At 39.6% G+C, this 26446-nt stretch overlaps 1 protein-coding gene and 1 pseudogene across 1 annotated transcript; both read left to right on the forward strand.

Annotated features, from left to right (window-relative positions):
• The first annotated feature begins 1492 nt into the window (after window positions 1–1492).
• On the forward strand, window positions 1493–2143 carry LOC148570316 (uncharacterized). The gene is made up of 2 exons (XM_088506972.1): window positions 1493–1825; window positions 1919–2143. Exons 1-2 carry the CDS (start codon window positions 1493–1495, stop codon window positions 2141–2143), a joined length of 558 nt encoding a protein of 185 aa, XP_088363098.1.
• A 21-nt stretch (window positions 2144–2164) lies between these two features.
• On the forward strand, window positions 2165–3064 carry LOC107632940 (uncharacterized; annotated as a pseudogene).
• Window positions 3065–26446: the final 23382 nt, after the last annotated feature.

The raw sequence follows: 26446 nt of genomic DNA on the forward strand, positions 1-26446 counted from the left end.
AAACCACTATTCTATGGTTTATAATGTGTTTAATTGTGTGATTTTATCATGATCCTTACCCACTTATTCATATGATTAGCATGCATTTATATTTCCTTCCTAAAATTATTACATGATTAAAAACTTGCTTCCAAAGAGACTTTTAATTATGTATTTTAATTCTCCTTTATTCCATTCGATGCTGTGATCTGTGTGTTAAATATTTCAGGCTTTATAGGGCATGAATGAGTTGGAGATTGGAAAGGAAGCTTGCAAAAATGGAAGGAACACAAGAAGTTGAGGAGATGACCAGCGAGAAGTGACGCGGCCGCATGGCTCACGCGACCGCGCGAAAGAGAGGAAATCACAGTGACGCGGCCGCATGGCTCACGCTACCGCGCGGATTGAAATAGCACAAGTGATGCGGAGGCGTGGACGACGCACCCGCGTGGCAAAGCAAAACGCCGAATGACGCGTCCGCATGAATGACGCAATCGCATGACGTGCGCGATCTGCATAATCTGCAGAATTCGCTGGGGGCGATTTTGGGCCCTGTTTTGACCCAGTTTTCGGCCCAGAAAAGTAGACTAGAGCCAGAGAATATGGAGAAACCAAGGACAACATTCATTCTACACAATTTTAGTTTTTAGATCTAGTTTTACTCCTCCTCTAGGTTTTCTCTCTACACATTCATAGTTCTTAGGATTTTTATTTCTATTGCTCTTTGCATTGGGATATTGAGAAGAGTTATTACCTCACCAAGACTTCGTCATTCTAGTTCGTTTTCTTTACTTGGCTTTACTCTTCCATGTCCTTTAATTTACTCAATTTTACTATTGGATTATTTTAGAATTTATTAATACAAGAATTACTTTTATTTTTAATTGATTCCTTTGAGTTTTATTTATCATGTCTTTCTTTAATTCCCTTTCCTATGTTATGAGTTCTACATTCACAATGAGCGAGTAGTTCCCTAACTTGATGGGGAGTTGATTGAAAGGAACCCTTGAGTTGGGATGCTTAAAAGAAAATTGTAATTGGGTTTATTGTTGGAATGCTCTCTAGTCACTGACACTAATCCTTTTCAATTGAGCGGGTTGGAACTTGTGAATAGAAACAGCATTCCAACTTGTTTGACTTTCCCTTACCTAGTAAGGGATAAATAAACAAAACAACCTTCAATTATGAATTAATCTTGAGAGTACCTCAACAAGAATAGGGCTTCCAACTAATCTACTCCCAGTCAAGGCTTTTATTTAAATTACTTAATTTCTCCAATTTAATTTCCTGTTTATTCAACTCAAACCCTTTTTGAAAACATCTGATTAATAAAATAGCACACCTTTCTGCAACTCGTTGGGAGACGACCTGGGATTCATACTCCCAGTATTTTAATTTTAATTCTTGTGACAACCTTCTAAATTGATAAGCGGAATTCTGGTTGGTTAAGAACTATACTTGCAACGCATATCTTATAACAATTCTTGACTCGCCAATTTTCGCCACGTCAGACATGTCGTTTCCGAATTTGGTGGATTCCATTGAACCTCCAGACACAGTCTTCTTTGATGAGCTCAATTTCAATAAGACTAAGTTGGCAAGTATTTCTGTCGATTTTGTTTTCCACTTGAAGCGTGTCATGTACGACACAATATTCAATGCAGTCAGTCGTGGCATAGGTGGTTTTTTCTTTGTTTATGGATATGGTGGAATTGGGAAGACTTTTCTATGGAATGCGCTTTCCGCTTCAATAAGGTCAAAAGGTCATATTGTTCTAAATTTGGCATCTAGTGGCATTGCAGTGCTATTGTTGCCTAATGGGCGAACTGCTCATTCACGGTTTAAGGTTCCACTCAATGTTAACCAAGATTCCATTTGTAATATAAGGCAAGGCACATCTCTTGCACATCTTATTTCATCTGCAAAATTAATTATATAGGATGAGGTACCTATGCTAAACAAATTTTGCTTTGAAGCACTCGACAAGTGCCTTAAAGATGTTCTTCATTTTGATCATGGATATAATCCTGATGCTCTATTTGGTAGAAAAGTTGTTGTTCTGGGAGGTGATTTTCGTCAAATATTTTCTGTGATTCCTCGTGGTTCCCGGGAGGATATTGTTTATGCGTGTATTAATGCTTCGTACCTGTGGCAATCTTGCTAGGTGTTATAATTGACCGAAAACATGAGGCTAGGTCATGGTCTGCAAGATATCCACAATGTACAGTTAGAGGAATTTGCTGAGTGGCTGCTTCAAATAGGTGACAGGTTATTCGGAGACAGTACTGATGGCAAATCGGTGAGTAGAATACCAAACAACTTGCTATTGGATATTGAGTCTCCGGGTTTCCACGATTTGGTGTTGTTTGTGTATCCCGATATTTTACTACGTACTTCTAGCGTGGATTATTTTAAGGACAGGAGTATATTGGCACCAACACTTGATGTTGTTACTAAAGTTAATAATCATGTGATGTCTTTGATCCCTGGCAATGAAAGGATTTACCTGAGCTTTGACACACTGCTTAATGAAGATGGTCACTTAGAATCTGAATTATACACAATGAGCACAGAGTCGTTGAATGCGTTGAATTGTTCTGTAATTCCTCAACACAGGTTAGTTCTTAAAATTGGTGTTCCTGTCATGCTTCTTTGCAATATTGACCAATCTAATGGACTATGCAACAGTACGCGAATGCAAGTTAGGCGACTTGGTGATCATGTCATTGAGTGCGTCATATTAGCAGGTCGTAATATTGGTGAAGTTGTCTTTATTCCCAAGATGAATATGGTCCCTAATAATGAAACATTACCGATTAGGTTTACCTAGAGACAGTTTCCGATTATGCTTTGCTTTGCAATGACCATAAACAAGTCCCAGGGACAAACACTGTCAACTGTTGGCATGTATCTTCCAAGACCTATTTTCACTGATGGTCAGCTTTATGTTGTACTCTCTCGGGTCAACAGTTATTCTAGTTTGAAGATATTAGTTGTTAGCTCTAATGGCACAGTCTCAAATCATACTATGAATGTTGTCTACAGAGAGGTTTTTGTCAACTTACTACATTCCATTCTGCCTTGAATGGTACGTTTGTTATTTGGCTCTTTGGTCATCTTTTTAAGGTGTTGTTTGCATTCCGTCTCCTTAAGACTGTAGTTACTGCTTGCGAATATGCTATTGTTGAATATTGCCACAACGGGATTTCGTTATTTATGCTTAGAAGCTGTTGCTTTTATATTCCCGTGCTTGGCACGGGTCTTAAAACTAGTAGATATAGAGATAAAGATGTCTGCTCTTCTTGAATGTAATGATGACACGTGGAACTACGCTGTGCGCGAGGGAGCAGCTTGTAGAGCTTACTGCAGGTTGTCTAACATCTTGAAGTTGATGCATGCACAGCTGAGGTGAGCACGCTGAGAAGGTGTAATGGGTTCTGATGTTTGGGCTCCGTTTTAACTAGTGAATGGCCATTTGGATTTAAATCAATGGGCCATTGAACAAATAGGGGTGGGCCTGTTAATGATGTTGCCTGTTAATGATGTTTTAATACATTTCAGTTATGTATGATTTTGGGTAAAGTAAAAAAAAGGTATGGTTATTAGTCCTTAGCCTGTCGAATTGGGGGATGTCGTGGAAAACCAAAAAAAATGGTATGATTATATAAGAAAGAAATAAATAAAAAAATCACCTAAAAATATATTTGTCTCTTTAAAAAGAATTAGTCATTTTCTCTAAATATTAGAAAATTTTATTTTTTTAATATTTTTTATTAACGATTCTTTTAATAATTAAAATCTCCCTAACAGTTCTTTATAATAATTTTTTCAAAAAATATTTAAATATTATGCTATAAGTTAATAGAAAATAGAGAAATTTTATATATACTATAAAAAAAGGAATGATTCTTTTTTCATATTAATTAATTACTATAATAAACTATAAAATAATTAAAAATATTTAAAAGATAAATGAATAGTCATAATTAAATTTAGAGTAAAAGTCCTATATTCCATAAAAGAAGACAAAATATTAATCATTGTATTAAAACAAATATTTTGGTTGAAAAAAATAACATTTATTATAGTCCTTAGGTTTATTACTAAATTGAATCAGATTTGAGGTTTGTGTTTGCAAATTAAAATATTTTAAGACAATAAATATATTTCATATGATAATACATAAGTATGTAATTGTAAATTTTGTGGTTAGCGGTGGCAAATGGGCCGAAATTCGTTGAGCTGGCCTGCGTAATCCGCCAAAAAAAGACGGTCTGAGTTGAAATCTAACACCACCAAACTTAAAAATTCTGCCTGACCCGACTAATCCGTGGGTTTTGACAGACTTTGGCTGGGCGTGGCGGGTTCCCTGGCAGAACAGGCTTTTTTTGTTAGAGCCATTTTTTTACAAATTTATATGATGTTATTGATCTACAAGAGGATAAAGATAATAATTGAAGATGCTTTAAGTTATATTTTTTATTAATAGTATGAATAGTCATGTAAATGTAAGAATGCAATTGAACGACTATACAAAATATTTTACACTATCAGTGTATTAAAATTAAACTTTGATGGCTATCAGTGCTTAAGAGATGTGATGACAAGTCATCCTAGCCTATTTTAGCTAGTCTTTTTCTTTTGTTTTCATTAGAATTATGCACTTTCTTGAGCTACAAGCAAGCTAATTGAGTAGATTTTCATGTTTCTCTTGATTGAACCAACCATATATGAATTCATGTCATTTCATGAGGTTTTATGCTATATTTGTTGCATATTATGAAAGAATGAATATCTCATGGTTTTGAGCATAGCTTTGATGAGTTTAGTTGATTAATGATAGGTGAAGAAAGCTTGGAGAAAGGTTGAAGCAAGAAGGAATGGCTAGGAGTGAAGAGAGGACAATGGAATAAGTGAAATTGAACCAGGAAGCAAGAAGCTGGACCTAAAGTTAGCATCAAACTTTTGCACAAACTTTTGGTTGAAAAGTTAGCTCCAACGTTAGCCCCCTAACTTGGAGGCTAACGTTGGAACTTGAAAATTCTCCCCTGGGCTCCAAAAGTTTGCGCCAACGTTAGCCCCCTAACTTTGAGGCTAACGTTGGCACATGAATTTATCCCCTGGGCACCAAAAGTTTGCGCCAACGTTAGCCCCCTAACTTGGAGGCTAACGTTGGCACATGAAAATTCAATGAGGAAGGAGCAAAAGTTTGCGCCAACGTTAGCCCCCTAACTTGGTGGCTAACGTTGGCGCCACTAGCACACAAGGCAAGGCCAACGTCAGGGTCAAAGTTAGACCCCTAACGTTGGCACCAACGTTCATACCAGCAAATTGTGCTGGCTGCTATGAAAAGTTGGAGCCAAAGTTAGACCCCTAACTTTGGCTCAAACTTTTGGTCCAACTTTTGCTAACCTCAAAACCGGTTCAATTGGTTCACTTTGGTTCTTCTCCAAACTTCAAGAGCAATCAACCAAGGCCTCTTTCAACCCAATTTCACCAAGAGCAAAGGCCCAACTCAAGGCTTGAAGATCATTTGAAGAAAGTGTATAAATAGGATAGAATTCAAGTTCTTCAGGGAGCTTTCCTTTTGGAATTTTCATAATAGTTTTCGGAGAGCTTTTGTTATTGAGTGAACTTTAATTTCTTTGTTTCCATTGCTTTCAATTTCATTTTACATTTGTCTTGGATCTTGGATTGGAGAATTGAAGAAATTCTGTTTCAATCTCAATCTTGGATCTCTCTGTTTCTTTACTGTTAATTAAATTTCATTTCCGGTTAATTGCTCTTCATCTATTCTCTTTGCAATTTACAATTCCCTGGCAATTGTTCTTGTTGGATCTAGGAAGGCATTGAGATCTAGACTTGGTTTTCTAGTCTCTGGGTCCTGAGATCTGAATTTCCCATTTCACTTCTCTGTTTACTGCTTTCTATGTTCATTTACTTTTCTGCTTCATATCCGGTTCAATCTCAATTCCCTTTCCCTCTTCTGTTTAATGCAATTCAACTTTTCCTTGTTTAAATTCTGCAAATCCATTCCCTAATTCCCTTTACAATTCCAGCTGTTTACATTTCTTGCACTTTAAGATTTCGTAATTTACATTTCTTACACTTTAAGTTTCTGCCATTTAATTTCTTGTCCTTTACGTTTCAGCAATTTATTTCTTGTTCTCTTTACTTCAATGCAATTTAATTCTGCAAGTCACAAAACCATCAACCAAATCTTGATTCGCTTGACTAAATCAACCACTAAGCTAAAATTGCTCAATCCTTCAATCCCTGTGGGATCGACCTCACTCCCGTGAGTTTTTATTACTTGATACGACCTGGTACACTTGCCGGTTAGATTTGTGTGTTTTGGGAGAGATTTATTTTTCCTCCAAAATATCTCATCAAGTTTTTGGCGCCGTTGCCGGGGATTGATTAGATTGACAATGATTAAGTGAGGTGGTAATCTAGATCAAGTACTTTTTCTTTAATTTTGATTAACCCACTAACTGTTTGATTTTTTGCTTAAACTAACTAACACTTCAATCTGGCAGTAAATTGAAGTGTCACTGGTTTTGTGCATTTCTCATGCTCTGCTTGTATGTCAGGCACAATAAGAACCATACCCAATTTTCATGAACAAGACGAAAGAACTCTCAGGAGGTTAAGAAGAGTTGAAAGAGGGAAAAATATTGTTGGAGAAGAGGAATCAGACGAAGAATTCCAAGAGATGGAGGAACATTTAACCAATCCACCAGGTGGAGAAGACAACAACAATGGTAACCCACCCCAGAGGAGAGTTTTGGCTTCCTATACCTTTGCAAATCCTAGACATTGTGGGAGCAGCATCTTGGCTCCAAATGTCAATGCTAACAATTTTGAACTCAAGCCACAACTCATCACTTTGGTTCAGAACAATTGCTCTTTTGGTGGAGGACCACTTGAGGACCCACACCAACATTTATCCACTTTCTTGAGGATATGCAACACTGTCAAAACTAATGGAGTGCCCCCTGACAGCTACAAGCTGATGCTATTCCCATTTTCTCTCAGGGACAAGGCCACTCAATGGTTAGAATCTTTTCCAAGAGACAGCATCAACAACTGGGATGATTTGGTAACTAAGTTCCTTGCAAAATTTTATCCACCTCAGAGGATTATAAGGTTAAAGGCTGAGGTTCAAACATTTACACAAATGGAGGCCGAACCCATCTATGAGGCATGGGAGAGGTACAAGGCTCTTATAAGGAAATGTCCCCCTGCCATGTTTAATGAGTGGGAGAAGCTTCAAAACTTCTACGAAGGCTTAACACTGAAATCCCAGGAAGCTTTGGATCATTCAGCTGGAGGTTCCTTGCAACTCATGAAAACTGCAGAAGAGGCTCAAGAACTCATTGAAATGGTGTCCAACAACCAATATTTCTTTGCTCATCAAAGAGGCCGCCAACCATCACAAAGGAGAGGAGTAATGGAGCTAGAAGGAGTGGATTCAATCCTAGCTCAAAACAAGATGATGCAGCAGCAAATTCAACAACAATTTGAGCAAATGGCCAAGAGGATTGATAGTCTCCAAGTTGCAGCAGTTAACACCAGCCAACCATCAACCACATGGGGACAGAGTGAAGAAACTCAAGAAGAACAACAACAAGAGCAAGTACAGTATATGCACAACCAAGGACCAAATGAAGTGTATGGTGATACATACAATCCATCCTGGAAAAACCACCCAAATCTCAGATGGGGAGATAACCATACCCAAAACCAACAACCATGGCAGAGGAACTCAAACCAACACAACCCAAGAAGCAACCAAAATCACAACCAGCAGCAGACTAACCAAAACCCCTACAGAAAACCTCAAAACAACTACCCCAACCTCAACTAATACCAATCTAATAACCAACTCACCAACCAAAATGCCTACCATCCACCACCCACATCTCATAACCCACCTCAAATATCACCTGAAGCCCAAAGAATCACTCACTTGGAGACCATGATAGACAAAATGTTGAAACACCAGGAAATGGTAGCCAAGAATCAGGAAGCTTCCCTGAAGAGCCTAGAGAGACAGATGGGGCAACTCTCCAAGCAAGTATCTGTTGAGAGACCTTCAAACTCACTGCCCAGTGACACAATTCCAAATCTCAAGGAAGAATGCAAGGCAATACAATTAAGGAGTGGGAGAACATTGACAAGCAACAATGACACTACAAGGAAGCAAGCAGAGAACACCAAAGAACCAATGGAGGATGAGAATCAAACAAAGGCAGATGAGGCTAAGAAGCAAGTTGTGATGCCAAACAAAGGCACTGAGAAACTCAAAGAGAAAGACAACCAGCCACATAGCTCAAAGGAAGTAGCTCAGGGGCAGCAGCAAATAGGAAAAAGCATCACACCTCCACTGCCATATCCCCAGAGGTTTAACAAAGAGGTTAAAGACCAGCATTTTCATAAATTCCTTGAGATTTTTAAGAAGCTGGAAATCAATATTCCCTTGGCTGAAGCACTTGAGCAAATGCCTCTATATTCCAAGTTTCTGAAGGATCTTATCAACAAGAAAAGAAGTTGGCTTGAAAGGGAAACCATATTACTCACCGAGGAATGCAGTGCTGTGATTCAACGGGGTATTCCACCAAAACTTAAGGATCCGGGAAGCTTTGTAGTCTCATGCACTATTGGCAAGATAATTCTCAACAAGGCTCTCTACGACCTGGGTGCCAGCATCAATTTAATGCCTCTCTCAATGATGAGAAAACTTGCCATAGAAGAACTTAAACCCACTAGGATGTCACTAGTCATGGCTGACAGATCAATCAAGACACCCAATGGAATTGTGGAGAATCTGTTGGTGAAGGTTGGGGAGTTTATTTTCCCAGCAGACTTTGTAATTTTGGACACTGAAGAAGAAGGAAACGACTCAATCATTCTGGGAAGGCCATTTCTACACACAGCAAGGGCCATCATTGATGTAGAAAAAGGAGAAATGACCTTCAGGGTCCATAATGAACAAATGATCATAAATGTGTTCAAATCAATGCAAAACGCTCCTGAGCAAGAGGATTACGTAAGAGTGGATATGATAGACAGTTTGGTGGAAGAAACAATGGAAGAAAATTTTCAAGAGCAAGAAGGAAATCAAGGGGCAACAGAAGAACAAGTGGCTGAGACCTTCACTGAGCAAGATGAAAGACAAGATAGCAATGAAGATGTGCGAAAACAAGAACTGAAACCTTTACCCACCCATCTCAAATATGCATTCCTTGGCACATCGGAGAGCTTCCCAGTAATCATTAATTCATCCCTGACAAAGAAGGAAGAAGGAGAACTTCTTGACGTACTCAAAGCTCATAAAGATGCTTTAGGATGGACCATTGATGACCTGAAGGGAATCAGCCCTGCAGTATGTATGCATAAGATCCTCTTGGAAGATAATTCCAAACCAGTGGTTCAACCGCAAAGAAGGCTAAATCCTACAATGAAGGAAGTTGTCCAGAAGGAAGTAATGAAGTTGTGGAATGCAGGGATAATCTTCCCAATATCTGACAGCCCATGGGTAAGCCCGGTTCAAGTTGTACCAAAGAAGGGAGGGATGACGGTCATCACTAATGAGAAGAATGAGTTGATCCCTACTAGAACAGTAACTGGGTGGAGGATGTGCATAGACTATAGAAGATTGAATGATGCCACCAGGAAGGATCATTTCCCTCTCCCATTCATTGATCAGATGTTGGAAAGGTTAGCCGGCCATGCCTATTACTGCTTTTTGGACGGATATTCTGGGTATAATCAAATCGTGGTGGATCCCAAGGACCAAGAGAAAACCGCCTTTACATGTCCATTTGGAGTTTTTGCATATAGGAGGATGCCTTTTGGGCTTTGCAACGCCCCTGCCACATTTCAAAGGTGTATGCTCTCCATTTTTTCTGATATGGTCGAAAAATTTTTAGAAGTCTTCATGGATGACTTCTCTGTTTTTGGTGATAATTTCAATGCTTGCCTAAACCATTTAACTCTTATCTTGAAACGGTGTCAAGAAACTAATTTGGTTTTAAACTGGGAGAAATGCCATTTCATGGTACCCGAAGGGATTGTTCTTGGCCATAAAGTTTCAAGAAAAGGGATAGAGGTTGATAAGGCAAAGGTTGAGATCATAGAAAAACTCCCTCCACCAATTAATGTGAAATCTGTTAGAAGTTTCTTGGGGCATGCCGGATTTTACAGAAGGTTTATCAAGGACTTTTCAAAAATAGCCAAACCTTTAAGTAATCTGTTAATGCTTGATAACCCTTTTGTTTTTGATGAAAACTGCCAGCATGCATTTGAAACTTTAAAAAATAGACTCACAACAGCACCAATCATCACACCTCCAGATTGGGAATTACCTTTTGAACTCATGTGTGATGCAAGTGACATTGCAATTGGTGCTGTACTTGGGCAAAAGAAGGGAAATTTGCATCATGTCATATATTATGCAAGTAAAGTGTTGAATGAGGCCCAAAGAAATTACACTACAACAGAAAAAGAGTTGCTAGCTGTAGTCTATGCATTTGATAAGTTTAGATCATATCTGATAGGATCCAAAGTTGTGGTTTACACTGATCATGCTGCACTTAAGTATTTGATGTCAAAGCAGGATGCTAAACCAAGACTCATCAGGTGGATACTGCTCCTACAAGAATTTGACATTGAGATAAGAGATAGGAAGGGCACGAAAAATCAGGTCGCTGATCATCTGTCAAGGCTACCACATGAAACAAGTCAAAAAGCATCCCAGCCCATAAATGAAAGCTTCCCAGATGAGCACCTTCTGCAGATCCAGCAAGCACCTGGGTTTGCTGACATAGCAAATTACAAAGTGGGAAGGAAGATACCGCAAGAATTCTCTAAGCAACAAGTGAAGAAGTTGATCAACGAAGCAAGGAAATTTTCATGGGATGAACCCTTCTTATTCAAGAGATGCTCTGATGGAGTGATCAGAAGGTGTATTCCTGAAAGTGAAGTGAGGGACATCTTGTGGCATTGTCATGGTTCAGCTTATGGTGGACACTTTGGCCCAGAAAAAATAGCCGCAAAAATACTGCAGAGTGGCTTCTATTGGCCAACTATTTTCAAGGATGCCAGAGAATATGTACACCAATGTAATGAATGCCAGAAAGCAGGAGGATTAACAAGAAGGAATGAGATGCCTCAAAACTTTATCTTAGAATTAGAATTGTTCGATCTATGGGGGATTGATTTCATGGGGCCTTTTCCTCCTTCCTATTCTTTTAGATACATCCTGGTAGCAGTGGAGTATGTCTCAAAGTGGGTGGAAGCCATAGCCACAACCACCTGTGATGCACAAATCGTCCTCCAATTCCTTAAAAAGCACATCTTCACTAGGTATGGAGTGCCCAAGGGTCTTATTAGTGATGGTGGTAGTCACTTTTGCAACAAACAAATGGAGAAACTCCTTCACAAATATGGAGTAATTCACAAAGTAGCCACACCTTACCATCCTCAGACTAACGGCCAAGCTGAACTTGCAAATAGAGAATTAAAGAAGATCCTAGAGAAAACAGTGGGAATCACAAGAAAAGATTGGGCTAGAAAGCTAGAGGATGCATTGTGGGCGTATAGGACAGCTTTTAAAACTCCTATTGGCAAGTCACCCTTTCAGCTATTGTATGGCAAATCCTGCCACCTCCCTGTAGAGCTTGAACACAGAGCTTTTTGGGCCACTAAACTCCTCAACCTTGATCCCCAAGCTGCAGGAGAAAAAAGGTTGTTACAACTAAATGAGTTGGATGAATTTAGACTAGAGGCTTATGAAAGTGCGAAGATATACAAGGAGAAAGCTAAGAAGTGGCATGACAAGAAGATTACAAAGAAGGAATTCAAGCCAGGACAGCAAGTACTCCTGTATAATTCGAGGCTTAAAATTTTTCCTGGCAAACTGAAGTCTAAATGGACTGGCCCATACTTGGTGACAAAGGTTTTCCCCTATGGGAGTATTGAACTGCTAGATGAGGCAACAAAGAATCAATTCACAACAAATGGTCACAGAGCAAAGCTGTATTTGGGAGGACAATTGGATAAGGAAAAAGAGGTTCAACACCTACAGCCCTCTTAAAAAGAATTGAAAGATGTCAAGCTAGTGACAATAAAAGAGCGCTTGTTGGGAGGCAACCCAACCGGAGGTAGTTTTCTTTTCATAACTTTTTCAATAAGAGTGTTGGATAACTGCTATGTATTGCAAGAAGCTAAGTTTGGTGTTGCACACCAAAAACAATCGAAGGGAGAATGCAAGATGCTAAGTTTGGTGTTCCACCAAAACTTCATTCTAACTTCCTGCACATTGCTAGTTCCAAGCAATCAAACAGATTATTCAACAACTTAACTATTTTTGTTTAGTCCCAATATCATGACCTTTAGCAAGGACACAAAAGTTTGCCCAGAGTTAACCTGTTGAATCAGAAGAAGCAGCAAGGAATTGAGTGGGAGTTAACCACCAATTGAAGGTCCCATGCTTAAAGACTCAAAAAGGGGCACAACAGAAAGAAGAACAAAAGAAATGCACACCAATAGGTTGTATCTATACTCAACCTTTACTGTTGAGAAATATTTTTGATTGATGTCTTGATAAAGTGTTCATTTAGTTCAAACAGATTCAAACTTCCCTTAAATAAGTAGGCTAGTTTATGTGTGTGCTTGTGTGTTTATTTTCACTTGACAAGAAGCATGTGTTGTCTCCTGCATCTTTAAATTCAATAAAAGAACAGTTTGAATGTGAAGTAAAATGGTTTCTGTTAGATAGAAGTGGAATAAAAGTAAGTGGTGGTATGTGTGTGATTGTATAATAGCTCACTTTGAATGAATAAAGAGCCAGGATATCTTCTTCTAAGTAAAGAGTGGCCCACTGTCTATGAATCTCAATTGAATTAAATTCCTTGGTTAGAAAGAAAAACAAAAAGAAGGAAAGAAAAAAAAAGATAGCCAAAAAGTGGCAGAACAAAAGAAAAACAAAAAGAAACAAAGCTGGACACCAATAGCTTGAACCTTAGAATATATGCCTGTGGTGTCTTTGTATTAGGATCTGCTTGGATTATTAAGCTCTTTGGAGTGCATCAACACTTGGTGACTTGGGTTAACTAACCCAGGATCATCAGCTGAAAGTCCACTATCAAAAGCAACTTAACTACAAGGCATTTAGTAACCCAAAGAGGTGCTGGGCATCAATGTTCTAAGAAGGAATGTGAGCCAAGTGTCTATGGTGAATAATGTGTCAAGTATAAAGAAAAGAAAATGAACTTGCTACACATGACACTCAAATAAAGCTTATGCACAAGTAATAGCCAAGGATAAAGGAATAATGAGAGGTCATAGCAGTATGTCACTTGAAGCTTGAAGGAGACTTTCTAGGCCTAGGAGTCAATAAGAAGTGAGTATTTGCATATCCACACAAAACACCATGAAATATCAATAATACTCTGCTAGCATGAACATCCTCTTCCATTTCATTTTTCTTCTCAATAAATCTTTTCATGCTTGGGGACAAGCAAGCTTTAAGTTTGGTGTTGTGATGACAAGTCATCCTAGCCTATTTTAGCTAGTCTTTTTCTTTTGTTTTCATTAGAATTATGCACTTTCTTGAGCTACAAGCAAGCTAATTGAGTAGATTTTCATGTTTCTCTTGATTGAACCAACCATATATGAATTCATGCCATTTCATGAGGTTTTATGCTATATTTGTTGCATATTATGAAAGAATGAATATCTCATGGTTTTGAGCATAGCTTTGATGAGTTTGGTTGATTAATGATAGGTGAAGAAAGCTTGGAGAAAGGTTGAAGCAAGAAGGAATGGCTAGGAGTGAAGAGAGGACAATGGAATAAGTGAAATTGAACCAGGAAGCAAGAAGCTGGACCTAAAGTTAGCATCAAACTTTTGCACAAACTTTTGGTTGAAAAGTTAGCTCCAACGTTAGCCCCCTAACTTGGAGGCTAACGTTGGAACTTGAAAATTCTCCCCTGGGCTCCAAAAGTTTGCGCCAACGTTAGCCTCCTAACTTTGAGGCTAACGTTGGCACATGAATTTATCCCCTGGGCACCAAAAGTTTGCGCCAACGTTAGCCCCCTAACTTGGAGGCTAACGTTGGCACATGAATTCCTCCCTGGCCATCCAACGTTTGCGCCAACGTTAGCCCCCTAACTTGGAGGCTAACGTTGGCACATGAAAATTCAATGAGGAAGGAGCAAAAGTTTGCGCCAACGTTAGCCCCCTAACTTGGTGGCTAACGTTGGTGCCACTAGCACACAAGGCAAGGCCAACGTTAGGGTCAAAGTTAGACCCCTAACGTTGGCACCAACGTTCATACCAGCAAATTGTGCTGGCTGCTATGAAAAGTTGGAGCCAAAGTTAGACCCCTAACTTTGGCTCAAACTTTTGGTCCAACTTTTGCTAACCTCAAAACCGGTTCAATTGGTTCACTTTGGTTCTTCTCCAAACTTCAAGAGCAATCAACCAAGGCCTCTTTCAACCCAATTCCACCAAGAGCAAAGGCCCAACTCAAGGCTTGAAGATCATTTGAAGAAAGTGTATAAATAGGATAGAATTCAAGTTCTTCAGGGAGCTTTCCTTTTGGAATTTTCACAATAGTTTTCGGAGAGCTTTTGTTATTGAGTGAACTTTAATTTCTTTGTTTCCATTGCTTTCAATTTCATTTTACATTTGTCTTGGATCTTGGATTGGAGAATTGAAGAAATTCTGTTTCAATCTCAATCTTGGATCTCTCTGTTTCTTTACTGTTAATTAAATTTCATTTCCGGTTAATTGCTCTTCATCTATTCTCTTTGCAATTTACAATTCCCTGGCAATTGTTCTTGTTGGATCTAGGAAGGCATTGAGATCTAGACTTGGTTTTCTAGTCTCTGGGTCCTGAGATCTGAATTTTCCATTTCACTTCTCTGTTTACTGCTTTCTATGTTCATTTACTTTTCTGCTTCATATCCGATTCAATCTCAATTCCCTTTCCCTCTTCTGTTTAATGCAATTCAACTTTTCCTTGTTTAAATTCTGCAAATCCATTCCCCAATTCCCTTTACAATTCCAGCTGTTTACATTTCTTGCACTTTAAGATTCCGTAATTTACATTTCTTGCACTTTAAGTTTCTGCCATTTAATTTCTTGTCCTTTACGTTTCAGCAATTTATTTCTTGTTCTCTTTACTTCAATGCAATTTAATTCTGCAAGTCACAAAACCATCAACCAAATCTTGATTCGCTTGACTAAATCAACCACTAAGCTAAAATTGCTCAATCCTTCAATCCCTGTGGGATCGACCTCACTCCCGTGAGTTTTTATTACTTGATACGACCCGGTACACTTGCCGGTTAGATTTGTGTGTTTTGGGAGAGATTTATTTTTCCTCCAAAATATCTCATCAAGTTTTTGGCGCCGTTGCCGGGGATTGATTAGATTGACAATGATTAAGTGAGGTGGTAATCTAGATCAAGTACTTTTTCTTTAATTTTGATTAACCCACTAACTGTTTGATTTTTTGCTTAAACTAACTAACACTTCAATCTGGCAGTAAATTGAAGTGTCACTGGTTTTGTGCATTTCTCATGCTCTGCTTGTATGTCAGGCACAATAAGAACCATACCCAATTTTCATGAACAAGACGAAAGAACTCTCAGGAGGTTAAGAAGAGTTGAAAGAGGGGAAAATATTGTTGGAGAAGAGGAATCAGACGAAGAATTCCAAGAGATGGAGGAACATTTAACCAATCCACCAGGTGGAGAAGACAACAACAATGGTAACCCACCCCAGAGGAGAGTTTTGGCTTCCTATACCTTTGCAAATCCTAGACATTGTGGGAGCAGCATCTTGGCTCCAAATGTCAATGCTAACAATTTTGAACTCAAGCCACAACTCATCACTTTGGTTCAGAACAATTGCTCTTTTGGTGGAGGACCACTTGAGGACCCACACCAACATTTATCCACTTTCTTGAGGATATGCAACACTGTCAAAACTAATGGAGTGCCCCCTGACAGCTACAAGCTGATGCTATTCCCATTTTCTCTCAGGGACAAGGCCACTCAATGGTTAGAATCTTTTCCAAGAGACAGCATCAACAACTGGGATGATTTGGTAACTAAGTTCCTTGCAAAATTTTATCCACCTCAGAGGATTATAAGGTTAAAGGCTAAGGTTCAAACATTTACACAAATGGAGGCCGAACCCATCTATGAGGCATGGGAGAGGTACAAGGCTCTTATAAGGAAATGTCCCCCTGCCATGTTTAATGAGTGGGAGAAGCTTCAAAACTTCTACGAAGGCTTAACACTGAAATCCCAGGAAGCTTTGGATCATTCAGCTGGAGGTTCCTTGCAACTCATGAAAACTGCAGAAGAGGCTCAAGAACTCATTGAAATGGTGTCCAACAACCAATATTTCTTTGCTCATCAAAGAGGCCGCCAACCATCACAAAGGAGAGGAGTAATGGAGCTAGAAGGAGTGGATTCAATCCTAGCTCAAAACAAGATGATGCAGCAGCAAATTCAACAACAATTTGAGCAAATGGCCAAGAGGATTGATAGTCTCCAAGTTGCAGCAGTTAACACCAGCCAACCATCAACCACATGGGGACAGAGTGAAGAAACTCAAGAAGAACAACAACAAGAGCAAGTACAGTATATGCACAACCAAGGACCAAATGAAGTGTATGGTGATACATACAATCCATCCTGGAAAAACCACCCAAATCTCAGATGGGGAGATAACCATACCCAAAACCAACAACCATGGCAGAGGAACTCAAACCAACACAACCCAAGAAGCAACCAAAATCACAACCAGCAGCAGACTAACCAAAACCCCTACAGAAAACCTCAAAACAACTACCCCAACCTCAACTAATACCAATCTAATAACCAACTCACCAACCAAAATGCCTACCATCCACCACCCACATCTCATAACCCACCTCAAATATCACCTGAAGCCCAAAGAATCACTCACTTGGAGACCATGATAGACAAAATGTTGAAACACCAGGAAATGGTAGCCAAGAATCAGGAAGCTTCCCTGAAGAGCCTAGAGAGACAGATGGGGCAACTCTCCAAGCAAGTATCTGTTGAGAGACCTTCAAACTCACTGCCCAGTGACACAATTCCAAATCTCAAGGAAGAATGCAAGGCAATACAATTAAGGAGTGGGAGAACATTGACAAGCAACAATGACACTACAAGGAAGCAAGCAGAGAACACCAAAGAACCAATGGAGGATGAGAATCAAACAAAGGCAGATGAGGCTAAGAAGCAAGTTGTGATGCCAAACAAAGGCACTGAGAAACTCAAAGAGAAAGACAACCAGCCACATAGCTCAAAGGAAGTAGCTCAGGGGCAGCAGCAAATAGGAAAAAGCATCACACCTCCACTGCCATATCCCCAGAGGTTTAACAAAGAGGTTAAAGACCAGCATTTTCACAAATTCCTTGAGATTTTTAAGAAGCTGGAAATCAATATTCCCTTGGCTGAAGCACTTGAGCAAATGCCTCTATATTCCAAGTTTCTGAAGGATCTTATCAACAAGAAAAGAAGTTGGCTTGAAAGGGAAACCATATTACTCACCGAGGAATGCAGTGCTGTGATTCAACGGGGTATTCCACCAAAACTTAAGGATCCGGGAAGCTTTGTAGTCTCATGCACTATTGGCAAGATAATTCTCAACAAGGCTCTCTGCGACCTGGGTGCCAGCATCAATTTAATGCCTCTCTCAATGATGAGAAAACTTGCCATAGAAGAACTTAAACCCACTAGGATGTCACTAGTCATGGCTGACAGATCAATCAAGACACCCAATGGAATTGTGGAGAATCTGTTGGTGAAGGTTGGGGAGTTTATTTTCCCAGCAGACTTTGTAATTTTGGACACTGAAGAAGAAGGAAACGACTCAATCATTCTGGGAAGGCCATTTCTACACACAGCAAGGGCCATCATTGATGTAGAAAAAGGAGAAATGACCTTCAGGGTCCATAATGAACAAATGATCATAAATGTGTTCAAATCAATGCAAAACGCTCCTGAGCAAGAGGATTACGTAAGAGTGGATATGATAGACAGTTTGGTGGAAGAAACAATGGAAGAAAATTTTCAAGAGCAAGAAGGAAATCAAGGGGCAACAGAGGAACAAGTGGCTGAGACCTTCACTGAGCAAGATGAAAGACAAGATAGCAATGAAGATGTGCGAAAACAAGAACTGAAACCTTTACCCACCCATCTCAAATATGCATTCCTTGGCACATCGGAGAGCTTCCCAGTAATCATTAATTCATCCCTGACAAAGAAGGAAGAAGGAGAACTTCTTGACGTACTCAAAGCTCATAAAGATGCTTTAGGATGGACCATTGATGACCTGAAGGGAATCAGCCCTGCAGTATGTATGCATAAGATCCTCTTGGAAGATAATTCCAAACCAGTGGTTCAACCGCAAAGAAGGCTAAATCCTACAATGAAGGAAGTTGTCCAGAAGGAAGTAATGAAGTTGTGGAATGCAGGGATAATCTTCCCAATATCTGACAGCCCATGGGTAAGCCCGGTTCAAGTTGTACCAAAGAAGGGAGGGATGACGGTCATCACTAATGAGAAGAATGAGTTGATCCCTACTAGAACAGTGACTGGGTGGAGGATGTGCATAGACTATAGAAGATTGAATGATGCCACCAGGAAGGATCATTTCCCTCTCCCATTCATTGATCAGATGCTGGAAAGGTTAGCCGGCCATGCCTATTACTGCTTTTTGGACGGATATTCTGGGTATAATCAAATCGTGGTGGATCCCAAGGACCAAGAGAAAACCGCCTTTACATGTCCATTTGGAGTTTTTGCCTATAGGAGGATGCCTTTTGGGCTTTGCAACGCCCCTGCCACATTTCAAAGGTGTATGCTCTCCATTTTTTCTGATATGGTCGAAAAATTTTTAGAAGTCTTCATGGATGACTTCTCTGTTTTTGGTGATAATTTCAATGCTTGCCTAAACCATTTAACTCTTGTCTTGAAACGGTGCCAAGAAACTAATTTGGTTTTAAACTGGGAGAAATGCCATTTCATGGTACCCGAAGGGATTGTTCTTGGCCATAAAGTTTCAAGAAAAGGGATAGAGGTTGATAAGGCAAAGGTTGAGATCATAGAAAAACTCCCTCCACCAATTAATGTGAAATCTGTTAGAAGTTTCTTGGGGCATGCCGGATTTTACAGAAGGTTTATCAAGGACTTTTCAAAAATAGCCAAACCTTTAAGTAATCTGTTAATGCTTGATAACCCTTTTGTTTTTGATGAAAACTGCCAGCATGCATTTGAAACTTTAAAAAATAGACTCACAACAGCACCAATCATCACACCTCCAGATTGGGAATTACCTTTTGAACTCATGTGTGATGCAAGTGACATTACAATTGGTGCTGTACTTGGGCAAAAGAAGGGAAATTTGCATCATGTCATATATTATGCAAGTAAAGTGTTGAATGAGGCCCAAAGAAATTACACTACAACAGAAAAAGAGTTGCTAGCTGTAGTCTATGCATTTGATAAGTTTAGATCATATCTGATAGGATCCAAAGTTGTGGTTTACACTGATCATGCTGCACTTAAGTATTTGATGTCAAAGCAGGATGCTAAACCAAGACTCATCAGGTGGATACTGCTCCTACAAGAATTTGACATTGAGATAAGAGATAGGAAGGGCACGAAAAATCAGGTCGCTGATCATCTGTCAAGGCTACCACATGAAACAAGTCAAAAAGCATCCCAGCCCATAAATGAAAGCTTCCCAGATGAGCACCTTCTGCAGATCCAGCAAGCACCTTGGTTTGCTGACATAGCAAATTACAAAGTGGGAAGGAAGATACCGCAAGAATTCTCTAAGCAACAAGTGAAGAAGTTGATCAACGAAGCAAGGAAATTTTCATGGGATGAACCCTTCTTATTCAAGAGATGCTCTGATGGAGTGATCAGAAGGTGTATTCCTGAAAGTGAAGTGAGGGACATCTTGTGGCATTGTCATGGTTCAGCTTATGGTGGACACTTTGGCCCAGAAAAAACAGCCGCAAAAATACTGCAGAGTGGCTTCTATTGGCCAACTATTTTCAAGGATGCCAGAGAATATGTACACCAATGTAATGAATGCCAGAAAGCAGGAGGATTAACAAGAAGGAATGAGATGCCTCAAAACTTTATCTTAGAATTAGAATTGTTCGATCTATGGGGGATTGATTTCATGGGGCCTTTTCCTCCTTCCTATTCTTTTAGATACATCCTGGTAGCAGTGGAGTATGTCTCAAAGTGGGTGGAAGCCATAGCCACAACCACCTGTGATGCACAAATCGTCCTCCAATTCCTTAAAAAGCACATCTTCACTAGGTATGGAGTGCCCAAGGGTCTTATTAGTGATGGTGGTAGTCACTTTTGCAACAAACAAATGGAGAAACTCCTTCACAAATATGGAGTAATTCACAAAGTAGCCACACCTTACCATCCTCAGACTAACGGCCAAGCTGAACTTGCAAATAGAGAATTAAAGAAGATCCTAGAGAAAATAGTGGGAATCACAAGAAAAGATTGGGCTAGAAAGCTAGAGGATGCATTGTGGGCGTATAGGACAGCTTTTAAAACTCCTATTGGCAAGTCACCCTTTCAGCTATTGTATGGCAAATCCTGCCACCTCCCTGTAGAGCTTGAACACAGAGCTTTTTGGGCCACTAAACTCCTCAACCTTGATCCCCAAGCTGCAGGAGAAAAAAGGTTGTTACAACTAAATGAGTTGGATGAATTTAGACTAGAGGCTTATGAAAGTGCGAAGATATACAAGGAGAAAGCTAAGAAGTGGCATGACAAGAAGATTACAAAGAAGGAATTCAAGCCAGGACAGCAAGTACTCCTGTATAATTCGAGGCTTAAAATTTTCCCTGGCAAACTGAAGTCTAAATGGACTGGCCCATACTTGGTGACAAAGGTTTTCCCCTATGGGAGTATTGAACTGCTAGATGAGGCAACAAAGAATCAATTCACAACAAATGGTCACAGAGCAAAGCTGTATTTGGGAGGACAATTGGATAAGGAAAAAGAGGTTCAACACCTACAACCCTCTTAAAAAGAATTGAAAGATGTCAAGCTAGTGACAATAAAAGAGCGCTTGTTGGGAGGCAACCCAACCGGAGGTAGTTTTCTTTTCATAACTTTTTCAATAAGAGTGTTGGATAACTGCTATGTATTGCAAGAAGCTAAGTTTGGTGTTGCACACCAAAAACAATCGAAGGGAGAATGCAAGATGCTAAGTTTGGTGTTCCACCAAAACTTCATTCTAACTTCCTGCACATTGCTAGTTCCAAGCAATCAAACAGATTATTCAACAACTTAACTATTTTTGTTTAGTCCCAATATCATGACCTTTAGCAAGGACACAAAAGTTTGCCCAGAGTTAACCTGTTGAATCAGAAGAAGCAGCAAGGAATTGAGTGGGAGTTAACCACCAATTGAAGGTCCCATGCTTAAAGACTCAAAAAGGGGCACAACAGAAAGAAGAACAAAAGAAATGCACACCAATAGGTTGTATCTATACTCAACCTTTACTGTTGAGAAATATTTTTGATTGATGTCTTGATAAAGTGTTCATTTAGTTCAAACAGATTCAAACTTCCCTTAAATAAGTAGGCTAGTTTATGTGTGTGCTTGTGTGTTTATTTTCACTTGACAAGAAGCATGTGTTGTCTCCTGCATCTTTAAATTCAATAAAAGAACAGTTTGAATGTGAAGTAAAATGGTTTCTGTTAGATAGAAGTGGAATAAAAGTAAGTGGTGGTATGTGTGTGATTGTATAATAGCTCACTTTGAATGAATAAAGAGCCAGGATATCTTCTTCTAAGTAAAGAGTGGCCCACTGTCTATGAATCTCAATTGAATTAAATTCCTTGGTTAGAAAGAAAAACAAAAAGAAGGAAAGAAAAAAAAAAGATAGCCAAAAAGTGGCAGAACAAAAGAAAAACAAAAAGAAACAAAGATGGACACCAATAGCTTGAACCTTAGAATATATGCCTGTGGTGTCTTTGTATTAGGATCTGCTTGGATTATTAAGCTCTTTGGAGTGCATCAACACTTGGTGACTTGGGTTAACTAACCCGGGATCATCAGCTGAAAGTCCACTATCAAAAGCAACTTAACTACAAGGCATTTAGTAACCCAAAGAGGTGCTGGGCATCAATGTTCTAAGAAGGAATGTGAGCCAAGTGTCTATGGTGAATAATGTGTCAAGTATAAAGAAAAGAAAATGAACTTGCTACACATGACACTCAAATAAAGCTTATGCACAAGTAATAGCCAAGGATAAAGGAATAATGAGAGGTCATAGCAGTATGTCACTTGAAGCTTGAAGGAGACTTTCTAGGCCTAGGAGTCAATAAGAAGTGAGTATTTGCATATCCACACAAAACACCATGAAATATCAATAATACTCTGCTAGCATGAACATCCTCTTCCATTTCATTCTTTCTTCTCAATAAATCTTTTCATGCTTGGGGACAAGCAAGCTTTAAGTTTGGTGTTGTGATGACAAGTCATCCTAGCCTATTTTAGCTAGTCTTTTTCTTTTGTTTTCATCAGAATTATGCACTTTCTTGAGCTACAAGCAAGCTAATTGAGTAGATTTTCATGTTTCTCTTGATTGAACCAACCATATATGAATTCATGCCATTTCATGAGGTTTTATGCTATATTTGTTGCATATTATGAAAGAATGAATATCTCATGGTTTTGAGCATAGCTTTGATGATTTTGGTTGATTAATGATAGGTGAAGAAAGCTTGGAGAAAGGTTGAAGCAAGAAGGAATGGCTAGGAGTGAAGAGAGGACAATGGAATAAGTGAAATTGAACCAGGAAGCAAGAAGCTGGACCTAAAGTTAGCATCAAACTTTTGCACAAACTTTTGGTTGAAAAGTTAGCTCCAACGTTAGCCCCCTAACTTGGAGGCTAACGTTGGAACTTGAAAATTCTCCCCTGGGCTCCAAAAGTTTGCGCCAACGTTAGCCCCCTAACTTTGAGGCTAACGTTGGCACATGAATTTATCCCCTGGGCACCAAAAGTTTGCGCCAACGTTAGCCCCCTAACTTGGAGGCTAACGTTGGCACATGAATTCCTCCCTGGCCATCCAACATTTGCGCCAACGTTAGCCCCCTAACTTGGAGGCTAACGTTGGCACATGAAAATTCAATGAGGAAGGAGCAAAAGTTTGCGCCAACGTTAGCCCCCTAACTTGGTGGCTAACGTTGGCGCCACTAGCACACAAGGCAAGGCCAACGTTAGGGTCAAAGTTAGACCCCTAACGTTGGCACCAACGTTCATACCAGCAAATTGTGCTGGCTGCTATGAAAAGTTGGAGCCAAAGTTAGACCCCTAACTTTGGCTCAAACTTTTGGTCCAACTTTTGCTAACCTCAAAACCGGTTCAATTGGTTCACTTTGGTTCTTCTCCAAACTTCAAGAGCAATCAACCAAGGCCTCTTTCAACCCAATTCTACCAAGAGCAAAGGCCCAACTCAAGGCTTGAAGATCATTTGAAGAAAGTGTATAAATAGGATAGAATTCAAGTTCTTCAGGGAGCTTTCCTTTTGGAATTTTCATAATAGTTTTCGGAGAGCTTTTGTTATTGAGTGAACTTTAATTTCTTTGTTTCCATTGCTTTCAATTTCATTTTACATTTGTCTTGGATCTTGGATTGGAGAATTGAAGAAATTCTGTTTCAATCTCAATCTTGGATCTCTCTGTTTCTTTACTGTTAATTAAATTTCATTTCCGGTTAATTGCTCTTCATCTATTCTCTTTGCAATTTACAATTCCCTGGCAATTGTTCTTGTTGGATCTAGGAAGGCATTGAGATCTAGACTTGGTTTTCTAGTCTCTGGGTCCTGAGATCTGAATTTCCCATTTCACTTCTCTGTTTACTGCTTTCTATGTTCATTTACTTTTCTGCTTCATATCCGGTTCAATCTCAATTCCCTTTCCCTCTTCTGTTTAATGTAATTCAACTTTTCCTTGTTTAAATTCTGCAAATCCATTCCCCAATTCCCTTTACAATTCCAGCTGTTTACATTTCTTGCACTTTAAGATTCCGTAATTTACATTTCTTGCACTTTAAGTTTCTGCCATTTAATTTCTTGTCCTTTACGTTTCAGCAATTTATTTCTTGTTCTCTTTACTTCAATGCAATTTAATTTTGCAAGTCACAAAACCATCAACCAAATCTTGATTCGCTTGACTAAATCAACCACTAAGCTAAAATTGCTCAATCCTTCAATCCCTGTGGGATCGACCTCACTCCCGTGAGTTTTTATTACTTGATACGACCCGGTACACTTGCCGGTTAGATTTGTGTGTTTTGGGAGAGATTTATTTTTCCTCCAAAATATCCCATCAAGAAGCGAGGGCTGTATGTTAGCCTCCCTTTCTTCTAAATCTTACTTGTTGCCTTGTCAAAGGAAGTTAGGAGATATTTTTTACTTTTGTCTCGTGTTGTGTTGAGAGACACTTTCTATTTTTCTCCTGAGCGATAGAAATAGAAATGGAGTAGAGCAGTATAAGTAACACCTAAATATATCCTGGTTCAGCTACTAAATGCAATCTTCATGGAATTTGACTAACTTTTTCGCTGAATTTGACTAGGACTCGTCGTAGCTTTCAACAGCCAAGTGTTAACCCAACTTGCAAGGGAATCCCCACAGGATCATGAAGAAAAAGATGTACAAACAAAATCTGAAACATCTTATGCCTTTTTCTCCAAGTGTAACTTACTGCCCTTTACCTCTCATTGGCAGTTTCTCACAAACCTCACCATGTTTGCCTTTTTCAATGAGACTCAGACAGACCAAAATGAGAAAAAGAAATACTAAATGAGAACCATCAAGGAGAAGAACTCAAACAGGTGAGGCAACGATGAGAACTGAATTCTGTGTTTTGTTCTTACTCTCTTGCCTTCAACCGTTGGCCGTTCACCCTTATTATAGAAGAGTGGAGCTTCCAAAGTTGAAGCAAGTTCAAAACTCATACTGTCTTCTTCTCCTGCATCAGAGTTGCAATGGCTTCGTCGGTGGGAAGAGAGAGATCCGAATCTGTTGCATGCTTCTTACCCATTCTCTCTCATCCTTTTTCTTCAAGTTTCGTCAATCTAGCCCGTAGAGTTTTGCTTTGGTCTGAAGTTTGGATTTGGACCATGGATTTTCTACTGTCCGGATTTGACTATGATTTCTCCATCGTTGCTTGATTTGTGCTTGAGACTTGGTAGATTTCTTCTTAGATCCTTGGTGCAGCACAAATGAGGGAAAATAGTTTTTGATGTGCTCTGACCGTAGTGTGACTAGCCTCTTGGTATTAGCCCTTTCTTCTTGCATGGATACGGGAACACGCCTTTTGTTCTGCAACCCACCATAGCTTTTGCACCTTCTGTTTCCTTCTTTCTTCGTTGTTGAATGACGTGACCGAAGAGAAGGAGAGCCGGGAGAAAAGAGACGATTTGGCTTTTGCTGGAAGGCAAGATAGGTTAAATGAATCGGCATAGTTGTAAGAATCGGTCTGGACCGGCCTATTCGACTGCAAAAACTGGTGGACCGGACTCCCAACTAGTCCAGTCCAGTATTGGAACAGCTTAAGAAATAGAACCGGTCAAAGCCGGTTAGCACCGGTCAAAGTCGTTGCCCAGCTTTCTCTGGTTTCGTATGTGCTTTGAACCCAACTATTATCAAGTAGGCCAAGCGACTCAACCGATGTCTTCTAATACTCTTCAAAGTCGTCGATTTCAAAATTTTCATACAGAGCTTTCTTAAAAACCTTGCAAAATTCTGTGTCCTTAACCCTTTGGACGTATTTCTTCTCCAGGTGCCACCCACACAGTCTATGTGTCACGGTCGGCATCACCTCTGCAATTGCAGCACACATCGCCTTGTCCACATCCGTCACCACTACACAGGGCTTCTTCTATCCCATAACATTCAGCAGGTTCAACAACATCCACTGGTAAGTTCGAACCTCTTCATCCTCCAGTAGCGCGAACCCGAATATGCATGTCTGTTTGTGGTGATTTGAACCAGAGAAAACCACCAGCAGCTTCCTGTACTTGTTAGCATGATACGTGGAATCGAATGCCAAGACATCACCAAAGACCTGATAATCCGACATCATCTCATCATCCACCCAAAATAGGATTCCCAAACGATTATCTTTGGTCCATGTGTAGCGTGCAACCGTCATCATATCCGCATTCACCTTGCCCTCAAAGTAACTGATAGTTGCTGCTGCATCACCATCACATATTTACACAACCCTTTACCCATGCACATAGTTATACAAATCCTGTTTCATAAATCGAAGCATGCCATACCCACCAGACTGCCCAGCCATCTAAGCCATTATTTTTAGCTGTTGCGATCCCAAACTGCTTGAAACTATCCACATGT

Source organism: Arachis ipaensis, chromosome B3 (assembly GCF_059453495.1).
Source record: "Arachis ipaensis isolate K30076 ecotype BB chromosome B3, ASM5945349v1, whole genome shotgun sequence".
NCBI classification, from domain to species: domain Eukaryota; kingdom Viridiplantae; phylum Streptophyta; class Magnoliopsida; order Fabales; family Fabaceae; genus Arachis; species Arachis ipaensis.